Raw genomic sequence first — 11,213 nt, 5'->3', positions numbered from 1 at the left:
TTGGGTTTAGGTCTGGAGACATTCTTGGCCAGTCCATCACCTTTACCTTCAGCTTCCTCAGCAAGGCAGTTGTCATCTTGGAGGTGTGTTTGGGGTCGTTATCATGTTGGAAAACTGCCCTGCGGCCCGGTTTCCGAAGGGACGGGGATCATGCTCTGCTTCAGAATGTCACAGTACATGTTTGAATTCATGTTTCCCTCATTGAACTGCAGCTCCACAGTGCCGGCAGCACTCATGGAGCCCCAGACCATGACGCTACCACCACCATGCTTGACTGTAGGCAAGACACAGTTGTCTTTGTACTCCTCGCCAGGGTGCCGCCACACACACGCTTGACACCATCTGAGCCAAACAAGTTTATCTTGGTCTCGTCAGACCACAGGACATGGTTCCGGTAATCCATGCTCTTGGACTGCCTGTCTTCAGCAAACTCTTTGCAGGCTTTCTTGTGCATCAGCTTCAGGAGAGGCTTCCTTCTGGGACGACGGACATGCAGAACGATTTGATGCAGTGTGCGGCGTATGGTCTGACCACTGACGGGCTGACCCCCCCACTTCTTCAACCTCTGCAGCAATGCACCTCTGGATATGACACTAAACACGTGGACTCAACTTCTTTGGTCGACCCTAGCAAAACCTGGTCTGAGTGGAACCTGTCCTGGAAAACCGCTGTATGATCTTGGCCACCGTGCTGTAGCTGTTTCAGGGTGTTAAGAATCTTCTTACAGCCTAGGCCATCTTTATGAAGAGCAACAATTCCATTTTTCAGATCCTCAGAGTTTTCTTTGCCATTAGGGGCCATGTTGAATATCCAGTGACCAGTATGAAGGTATGAGAGAGAAAACACCAAATTTAACAGCCCTGCTCCCCATTCACACCTGTAACTTTTTTAAACTGACGAGTCACATGACACCAGGGAGGGACAACGACCCAATTGGGCACAATTTGGACATGTTCACTGTGAGGTGTACTCACTTGTGTTGCCAGCTGTTTAGACATTAATGGCTGTGTGTTGAGTTATTTTCAGAGGACAGTAAATCTATACTGCTATACAAGCTGTACACTCACTACTTTAGGTTATATCAAAGTTTAATTTCTATAGTGTTGTCCCATGAAAAGATATAATAAAATATTTGCAAAAATGTGAGGGGTGCACTCACTTTTGTGAGATACTGTATATGGCATAATTGAAATTAAACATAGAAAAAATAAGGATGTAATTAGATTAAGACGGAAAACGAAAACATGAAGCACGGCAGTGAATTTTTATTTATTCAATTAATAATTTTCCTTTAACAAGCTATCTATGCCATGAATGTGATGAGGACCATGTCGTTGCCCACACACCTACATCATTAATATAAGATTATCTTTTAGATAAATATTGATTTAATCACAATATCTTCCTGAAATATTTTGGGTAACAATGAATTTCCTGTTTCCATCAGAGAAAGGTGAGGACGTTTCAAAGCGTGCAGTTGTATTAACACCCTCCCCCATAATGAAGAGACCCTCCACAGCCGCGAGATAGTGACTCCACACAGAGTTACACTCCTCTGAGTGGGAGTAAATAAAAACGGTAAAAATTAAACATCACTTTTGAATTTTTATTCAAAGGATTTACATGACATTTAAGCACATGGTAAATTGTCTGAACTTACAAAAGAGCAAAAGAGCTGCATGATCTGATGTGACAGTAACAACATGGCTTCTCTCGGTTCAAACAGAGAAGACCTTAAAAATAAGCTTCCAATACAACACTTTCCCAAACTACCAACCCCACCCCCCCCACAAGAAAAATTAATGCATAAAAGCAAACACATAAACACACACGCACAAAAACAATTCCACCACTAAATCATGTAATAAGACTAGCCTTTAAAATAAAGCCTCAGATTCCCCAGGTGCTTTGGATGCACTCCAAAACATTTGCTACCTCACAACTAGAAACTACACTTTCTACTCAACAGGTAGTGATTTCTGTGTACATGAGGTTTCGTGCAGAAGCCTCTCCCTCCTCTCTCCCTGTCCGTCTGCTAACCTTTACCCTGTGGCAGGGTCAGAGGTCATCAGGCAGGCGTGAGCCCGGTGTGAAACTGCTGTGGTCAGGCTTGGAGTAAGTCCTCGTCATGAAAACTGGATCTGTTGTACAGTGGGAATCTGGAACAGAGCCACATGGGTCAGTGGAGAAGGTGTGTATTATTTCCTAAATGATCAATAGTGGAGCAGAGCTGTGAGCTGCTGCTGCCTCAGTGTAGGCTTTACCTGTTGATATGAGGTGGTGTACACCATGACGTTTTGCTGCTGGCCATCTGCTGTGATAATCCCTGCTGGAAGGGGATTTGCTGATGAAGGGAGAAAATGGATTTTAACGAGACTGAACTTCAAAAACAAAGATCAGATTGAGACCATAAAACAAGACAAACTGAACAGGCAGGATGAATTCTAAGGTTACGTCCACACAACTACATTTTCGTTTTCAAACACATCTCTTGTCCTTTGTTTTCTCCTTCATCCTCATCCACAGAGTTTTTGAGCCCTGAAAAACGTTTTATTTTGAAAACTCTGGGGTAGAGTTTTATTTTGAAAACTCTGGGGTTGTGTTGTAGTCTGGACGAACAGAAACAGAGAGAGTCAGACTATGTACAGGACTCATCTGGACCACTCTCGTAAACCTCAGAGAAATACTAAGCATGAGAAATTCTCATATGTTCCACTTCAAACCTTCACCTGTGCTCTATTTTAAGAGCCAGATCCTGTTTACACTGGCTCGCACATGCTCAGTGTACATGAATGGTTTCAGGTGTGTTAGCATAGACAGAGACTGTTTTCATTTTAAAATGCTGTTTTAAAAAGAAAACGTAGTAGTGTGGACATAGCCCAAAACACAGAACAGTTCTACTTACTGAAGCTGTCGTCTGTGAGATCCTCCCCCAGGCTTTCTCCCACCGACACCCCAGGGATCCCCTTCTCCCCCTTCATCGCCTGCAAAAACACCACAGAAGCAGGAAGTATGACACATGTGGAACTAAACAAGAACACTGTTGTGTGGTCATTATCTATTTTCATCCTTTTACAGTCTCATGTAGAAACCAGACGATGAATAAACACGAGTCAGTGTGAGGTGTGTTTCATAAAGACAGACAATGCATTAAACCAGGCTTAAATTCTGCTGCATTAAGGTAGCCCAAATAAGTCCGTCCTCAGTTACCATGGAAACGTGCTTAGATTCCTCTTCGCTGCTGCACATGTGAGTTCGTTTACAGTTTGTATCAGATTCATCACATGTAAAAACAGGCAGACTTATTGCCATGTGTAATTTTTTACTCTACAGCAGTGGCTCCCAACCTGTGGGCCGGCATGAAGGTGTCGTAAATGGGCCGAAGAATCATTTGCAAAACAGTATGATTTTAGTGAAAAGACATCATTCAAATGTTATGATGAAATGATCTTTAAAAACATTCAAATTGTTTGAAAATCCTTTTTTTTTCTCATATTGAGGATTTTTTCCCCTTTACTGAACTAAACTGGACTGGACTGATAACCAGGAAAGCCTGAGGTGGATTTTGTTGTTAATTGAATGTTTTAATCACATAACCCAGAGACCAGAAGAGTGTGGAAATATGACAAATCAAACTTCTTATTGATCAGTACTGGAAGAGACCAGAGAGTGAGATTAGGTTTATATGGTTACAGTGACTGAAGTTAGACATACTTGAGTTGACAGAGCCTACTGAATGTGCAATAAATCACAATGTGGCCAAGTGCAACATCAAATTCACAGGAGCTGCAGTTTTATTGATAAAGGTAAAATGTGTGTTGTTCATTGTTTGCACCATAAGTGTTGTGGTGCTACAGAGATGCCCCTAACCTACAAATCGTATTCTCCAGACGTGAAGGAACATGTTTGTTTGGGACAAGACTCAACAAAAATCACATCATCATCATTTTTAAAAATGTTCAGCAAAAGTAAAATGCATGAAATCATGACTCATATCACAATAACTGCCAAAAATAATCACTATATGATTTGTTTTGCATATCGTGGAGCCTTAATGTGCTTTAAATTTACCTTAGTGAGTAAAAAGTTAACCCTTTTAAACAAGCATCAACTTAGAGGAAAGTGATGTTTCCTGCTCTGCCCACAGTCTCCAGTCCACCACCAGTACGTAGCAGTGTTAGACAGAGCTGATTACTGTGAAGAAGCTGAACGTAAAGCTGAGTGTGTGCAGACTAACTGCTTCACCGCAGATCTTTAAACTGAGCAGGATCTTGTGGAACCAATTCACGGTTTCTGGTTTATATTCCCAGGGCAATGGGAAGGGGTCTGCTTACACATACATGTTCAACACATGCACACGGGAAAACATGACATATTCTTTTATAATAATGACTATCAAAGTAGCAGACCTATAAAGAAGTGATAAAAACCTGACCTCACTCACCCATCCCTGGTTCTGACTCTTATCACTGAAGCTCAGCTGGTGCAGATCGTCACTTTCAGTTGTTACAATATAATGATATAATAAATATATATATATGAATAGCAGGTCATATTAGCCATCGCTGACTACTTCCACTGGATTCAAGCCAGATCAAAACTTATCAAAATCCAACCTTGTTTTCAGAGCCTATAAAGAAGTAGAGGAAGAAAAGCTAAAAGGAGAAGCGAAATTACTTTGCTAATCGATTAGCTAATAGGAAAAGGAAATAGAAATTTTGGGAATCCAGGAATGTATTCTGTTTTTTAAAATACCTTCTCAAATAGTTTTTCAAATTCTATTATTTATTCATGAATTAATAAATGGTTTATCTAATGAGAGTTTTATGCTGTTTTTGTTCATCCATTTTTAAATCTGAAGTATTTATTGATGGATTAATCGTTCATTTATAAATTCTTTTTACTGATCCTGTTTTTAATGCCTATTAAAATATGAAATTAAGGAAATGCTTTATTACTTTTCCTGTGACATCCCTGGTCTTAAATTCAGGTCAGCTTGAAGCTCTTTTATTTTATTTTGTTTGAGGAACTAATTCAAATTCAACAAAAGGCCCAATAACTGTGTCCAGTGTACATTCTGTTTGTATCATTTCACTTGATTATGCAAGTTGATATTTTTTCACTTTTCTCCAGTAACATTTTATCGAAACATTCTGTTTTCAGAAAATTTCTTTTTATCTCTGAAGATGTTCTGAATCATGCACTTGACAATCAGCGCTGCCGATTCTCGTGCCCTGACTGTGTGTGTGTGTGTGTGTGTGGCCACTGTGTGTCTCACCTCTCTGAACTTCTGCAGGTAGAGCTTCAGCGGCTCCACGTACATATCGAAGCCCAATGTGGACATGGCGAACAGGATGTCCTCCCCGTTGATGGTCTTCCTCTTCTCCTGGTGGCAGCGCTCGCTCGCCTCCGACGTGATGAAGCTGATGAACTCGCTCACACACTCCTGTACACACTCCTTGGCATCTTTTGCAATCTGTGGAAATAACACACAAACACACATATTACAGAGAGGAAGACGGCTGACGGTTTTAAACATTATATTGTTATTAACAGACTAATCTCCCTCTGCACAAGCCTCCTGCTCTCCTCACTTTATCTTTTAATCTTTTTTTTTTATTTAATTATCAGTGTACACTCCATGAGAATGATAGAGCGGAAGAGACTGGTGGAAGAGACTGACTGGCTCTAAAGAAAAAGCACTACTTTCAACCACAAAGGCTGATGCAGTACCCGTCCTGGAGGGTCTAATGATCATCATGCACTCACACAAATGTGAACACGTGTAACTCTAACTTGCACACTCACAAAAATTACATATTGTGGTTGCAGTGTGGAGCCCTGATGCGACGGTTTTGGAGACACACTGTAACCCAGAGCAGGTGATGTTACACTGTCAGGTGTTAAAACAGAGACAGGCTACATCCACACTACGAAATTTACATTTTAAAACTCATCTCTTTTCCAATTTTACAACTCCGTCCACAGGACTTGTGTTTTCAGCGCCTAAAACAGAGACTTTCAGAAACTCTGCTGGACCCGTTTTAGTCTGAAAACTATGGGGTTGTGTTGTAGTCTGGACAGGCAAAAATGGAGACCTTTGGAAACGATGACGTACACACCTACGGTCTCTCCTGATTGGCTCTCATCAGTGTGTACTACCAGTGGTGAATACAACATGATAATGAATTACAATGTTTCTGACCTTGTTGTCTTTGCTAGCAGCTGTCGTTCAGTTAAATTCTGTATCTTAACGCTACAACTGTCTTTGCTGTTCCTCGTTCAGAGGATTCTGTGCGCCCCATCAACTGCAGAGTAGACAATCTGTTTGTTGTTTACACCTGCTGCATGCCCAGTGTACATGAATGGTCCTGTGATATGTGTTTTCAGGTGTGATAATCTGGACGTTTTCGTTTTAAAATTAAAACACAGGAGTGTGGACTTAGCAGAGGAGGGACAGACTTTACCAACAACTACTGAACTTAAAAAAATAAATATTCCAATAAAATAAACAAAAAACATATCAAAATGGCTGCCGTAATTACATTTTATTTTAGTTTTCAGTCATTTTAAGGCATTCTGAAGTCAATGTTTTCCCTTGTGGAGAGTCGGACTATGTACAGGACTCATCTGGACCACTCTCTCAAACCTCAGAGAAATATGTGTTCAAATTTAAACCTTCACCTGTGCTCTATTTTAAGAGCCAGATTTGGTTTTGAAGTGGAAATTAAACAATATCATCCTCATCATAACGAAGATGATCAGTCTCATTTCCTCTCACTCTAAATATGATCCAAAAAAAAAAAAAACATAAGATAAAATATCCATAATGAAACTGATCATTCCCGCTCCGTCCCTTCTCCCCTCACAAACCTTTCCAGTCTGAGGAACAGCGTTCTTCATGATGCGAGCCACGTTGGCGATAGGCAGGTAGATGTCCTGTTCCCTGTAGTTCTCTTTGACGCCGCCGTCTTCATGGTCGTTCAGACTCTCCTCTGCATCATCTACACAAAACACAAACACACAGAGTCAGCAGCTCTTCACTGACCACTGTTCTCAGACCAGCATCAGTCTGTCTCTTGCTCACCATCTTGAGACTGGAGAACGTAGTGACTGGACGCCATGTACTCGCCAGTGATGCCCAGCTGGGACGCATCGGTGGTTGAGCTGTCTCCGTCCATCTGTAAGACAAACACACGTCACACACATGGACTTCAATATACCTGCAAAGCCTGACTGTAACAATCACTCCTTGGAATCACACACTCACACCCTTTGGGACTCAATGATACATGCAGGGAAGCAGGAAGTACAAAAAATCCAGGAAAGGCAGCAGTTTTCAGCTTCTCCCATGTGACAATTTGTTGTTTTTCTTACAGTAAATGACCCGAAAGACAAAACAACACCTTGACTATCTCTCTACAGGCTCTGGAAAATTACATTTCATGAAGTTTTATGGAAAAGTTTTCTGAAACAACCCTACTTTCTGGAGAATTAGTGGGTATGATTGTTCAGTCATCAACTGCTCACAGGTTAAGACAGTCCTGATGCTGATCCTAAATCAGAAGGACAGTGCAGCTTCCTTTAGTTAAAAAGGACCATAACACATCTAAGACTATAATTTGAAATACAACCCGATATACACTTAGTACTTTAGATGTTTGGATTCTTCTCATCACATAATCCCATCAGATCAGTCTCAGATTCATTCAGCAGCACGACAATGAGTCCAAACACTCAGCCAGGGTCATAGAGACCTATCTTCAGGGTCAAGAAGAACAAGGAGCCGCAGATGGTTGATGGACCACACAGAGACCTGATCTCAGCATCATGGAGTCAGTTTGGGATTACATGAAGAGACACTGAGACAGAAGAACTGTGGCAGGTTCTCCAAGCTGCTGGAAGAACCCACCTCAAAAACTGTGTGCATGTGAACTGAGGAGAGCTGATGCTGTTTTAAAGGAATAAGTGGATTAGGGATGGGGGTCGAGAACCGGTTCAAGTTGAGAACAGGTTCCAAATTGTCTGAATCATTGGAATCATGCGCCCCCAAATTTATGAATTCCTTTTATGGATGCCAGTGAGTCTCTTGGTGCTCACCGGCCACATCCAGGTCTGTTCTGTGACTATGTGTCTGACAAAGGTGAGCATGAAATACAACAACTTATTATGTTTTATAAACACCAACATGCAACAGTGTTTAAAAACTTCCACTGGGAAAATAAATGAAACTGGTGCTTTCCAGCAGAAGCAGTAACCTCTGTAGGGACCAGTCCAGACATCGAATGGTGAGCATCATTTTAAAACAAGACAATAATCATCTGGTCTGTTGGTGTAGTTACAACTCTGGACATGATGGAAAGCAACGACAGTGGCACCGACTGTTGATTAAATATTGAATTTAAAATGTTGATTAACCGAGCATACTGGGCAATATGGATGCACATCTCTCAGTAAATACTATCCATTAAGTATTCAACCAAGTTGTTTTTTATATTTGAATGAATGTTTAAAATATATAAAAGGAAATCTGGGAGAGGCAGTTACAATGGACCTGGTGCAGCTAATAAATGAATAATAAAGCTGCAGACACAGCCTGTAAACCTATGTTTACATTGTACAGCAAAAGCTAACTGTATAATATTGAGAGGACTAGACTAAACCAGGATGCAGAGCCAAAGCTTATTATTTTCTACATTTTATATTTTCTACAATTTCTTATTTAAGTCACTGTTGATATTCACTTCTGTAGAATATAATCAATTCAATAAATACTGTTATAGGTTTACTTTTTCCGGAGACCGACAGCTGGAGTGAGCTGTTGTAAAGGAGGAAGGATTGTAGTCGGAACAACAGGTGTCAGGTGTGACTGGCCGAAACCTGTGTAGGTAGACTTTTTTTCCAGGAACTTGCACCCGAGTGATTTCTTCATCTCAGCTTACTTCTCTTTAGATGAAGCTCAGTGATAAATAAAATCTATTCATGGCATTATTCTGGAAGCATCCTCACTCTCCCTTGTCCCTTAAACCATTACACAACACTTTATATCAGTTAAGTTTTTGGCTTCTCTGAATGCCTGATGACCACATGACACGGTTTCTGCAATTTAAACTAAAGCCCTATTAATTGAAATTTAAAGCCACTTTCAGATTAAAGTCGAATATATGTTCGCCTTTCATGCAGCATCGATTAAGAATCATGAACATATCACTAAACATGCTCATCAAGCACAGGGCCGTGGGCCCAGGGTCTTGTCTCTATGTAGGAGGGGTGGGGGCCTGTCATGTTAAGGTTCTTCAGTTACTACAGCCACACAAACATCACAGGAAACTTGCACTGAATTGGTCTTGGCACAATAATTTTGGTCAATCAATTCTTCACATGAATGCTGCTGATTCCCTCAGTCCCATTATCACATCAGGCTGAAAAATGATGACATGTAATAGACAACATGGGGCTTTCCATAGTGAACACACGGCCATGAATAAGTGCTGGAAGGACTTCATGTTGATCTGATGACTAATTTCATGTTATTCAGGAGTAAGAATCTAAACATTTCGGGCCATTTGTTTCTGTTATCTGTTGATCCAAATGAGCGTTTTGCTTTTGTCTGTGTTAACGATATGGACTAGCTGACAGCTGATTCATCAGCTTACTGGCCTGTTGTTGCACTCAGGTCATATTCATTACAGGTTTCCATTTTACAGATAGCAGCTAGATGTGGAGCCTCTTCTGCAGGACGTTTCCAGGGGTGGACTCCCCCTTCATGTCTGGTCGGTTATATGATGAGATGTGTTCGCGGGTTCTGCCTCGACAATGGGACTGTTAGCTGGTTGTGTTAGTGGGGTTAGCATTATAAGTTATGTTTTACAGCTGTAACCCGGGGGAGGCCACTTCCCGCTACGCACACGCTGAATGCACCGACCTGTGTTTAGCTATCTTGTGCTAACTGGACTAGCATATATCAGGCGCGGGTATGTTCATGTTTAGCTAACTAGCTAGTTCACTGGTCTCTTTGAAACTAAGTCAATTAGTTGAGCACAATGGAGAGACGCTGTCCAGTGGGCTGTTACCTGCTGTAGTTAACCTTTTCAGGTACATAGTGTCCCTTGAGCATATTCTCAGTGTAAAGCCGCTGCAGCTGGCGCCTGCACAGACCGCGCTGGCCTGTTCTTTGTCGTACGTAGCAGAGCAAGACGTGGCCGAGGCCGAAACGATAAAGACTTCTTTTTAAAGTTTCACCCGCTGATACTTCCTGATGAGCAACCCTCATTCACTCAGACAACAAATAAAAAATCAGACAGAGACGGACATTTCCATTCGAGCTAACGAGAAATCGGTTAGCAATCATTGGCCGGAGCCAGGCACAAACCTGCAATGAAGCCCTGGTTGGTTACCTCCCTGAGACGGCTGTTTGGTTGGACAGAAAATGGCTGCGAAAGGACCAGTCCCAGCGCGGAGCTGCGACTGTACTACCGCCGGTGGCCGGCAGGGGGCCACTCGGCGTTCAGGGACTCCTTACAGGCTCCTACACCGCAGAACCTTGACCTCTAACGCAACATCTCTAGTTGAAACCTGGTTCAATCACATCGAATGTGGTAGATGATTTTGAAAAAAACAGTGGTTTAGCTGTTATTTCAGTATATCATTCAAAGTCAAGCACACCTTCACTGAATTCGGAAACGACAGATTGAGAAGAAATACACATCTAACTTGCATTCATTATTCAAAACTGTAATAGAATAGAAAACTTTTATAGAAACTTGTTCATATGGTCTAATCCCCCCTGAGATTGCCATTACGGTAAATAGTCAATGATATAAATGTTGTTCTTTCAGAGGAACGTCGTTCGGTGGTAATCGCACGGAATTGTTATAATTCCCACATTACTGGCAGCAAGGGAACGCATCTCCACTAGCCTCCGCCTGGAGCGCCTCTTTCTCTCTCTCTCTCTCTCTCTCTCTCTGTGTGTGTGTGTGTGTGTGTGCGTGTGTGTGTGAGAGAGAGAGAGAGAGAGAGAGAGATCATGCAACGTAACGTAAATTTATTTAATATCAATTAATTACATAAAATGCATTTTGATAGTCCGTTGTGTTTATATGCTTGGTGTTTTAAATGATATAGTGAGTCTATAAAACCGGTTTCTCCGGCAGCTGCTGAGTGAACCTTTTTTTACCACAAGATGGCGCCTTGATACTTTAAACAACAAAGGG

General features: G+C 41.6%; 1 protein-coding gene across 2 annotated transcripts; it reads right to left on the bottom strand.

The window, feature by feature from the left end:
* Positions 1–1,592: 1,592 nt before the first annotated feature.
* nfyba (nuclear transcription factor Y, beta a) lies at positions 1,593–10,486 on the bottom strand. Of its 2 annotated transcripts, none has more exons than XM_023418715.2 (7): positions 10,373–10,486; positions 7,088–7,181; positions 6,874–7,004; positions 5,279–5,476; positions 2,906–2,984; positions 2,265–2,344; positions 1,593–2,159 (listed from the first exon to the last, which is right to left on the bottom strand). In XM_023418715.2, the coding sequence occupies exons 2-7, from the start codon at positions 7,179–7,181 to the stop codon at positions 2,127–2,129; spliced, it is 615 nt and encodes a 204-aa protein (XP_023274483.1). In that variant the 5' UTR covers positions 10,373–10,486; the 3' UTR covers positions 1,593–2,126. The 2 variants fall into 2 exon arrangements, with proteins under 2 accessions (XP_023274483.1, XP_023274484.1); XM_023418716.2 differs by lacking the exon at positions 10,373–10,486 and adding an exon at positions 10,074–10,322.
* Between the last annotated feature and the right edge of the window lie 727 nt (positions 10,487–11,213).

Source organism: Seriola lalandi, unplaced genomic scaffold (assembly GCF_002814215.2).
Source record: "Seriola lalandi dorsalis isolate HSWRI2012SDOR001 ecotype SW California unplaced genomic scaffold, Sedor1 jcf7180002054584, whole genome shotgun sequence".
Lineage (NCBI taxonomy): Eukaryota > Metazoa > Chordata > Actinopteri > Carangiformes > Carangidae > Seriola > Seriola lalandi.
The sequence above is the reverse complement of the archived record's forward strand: the minus strand, read 5'-3'. Positions and strand labels throughout refer to the sequence as shown.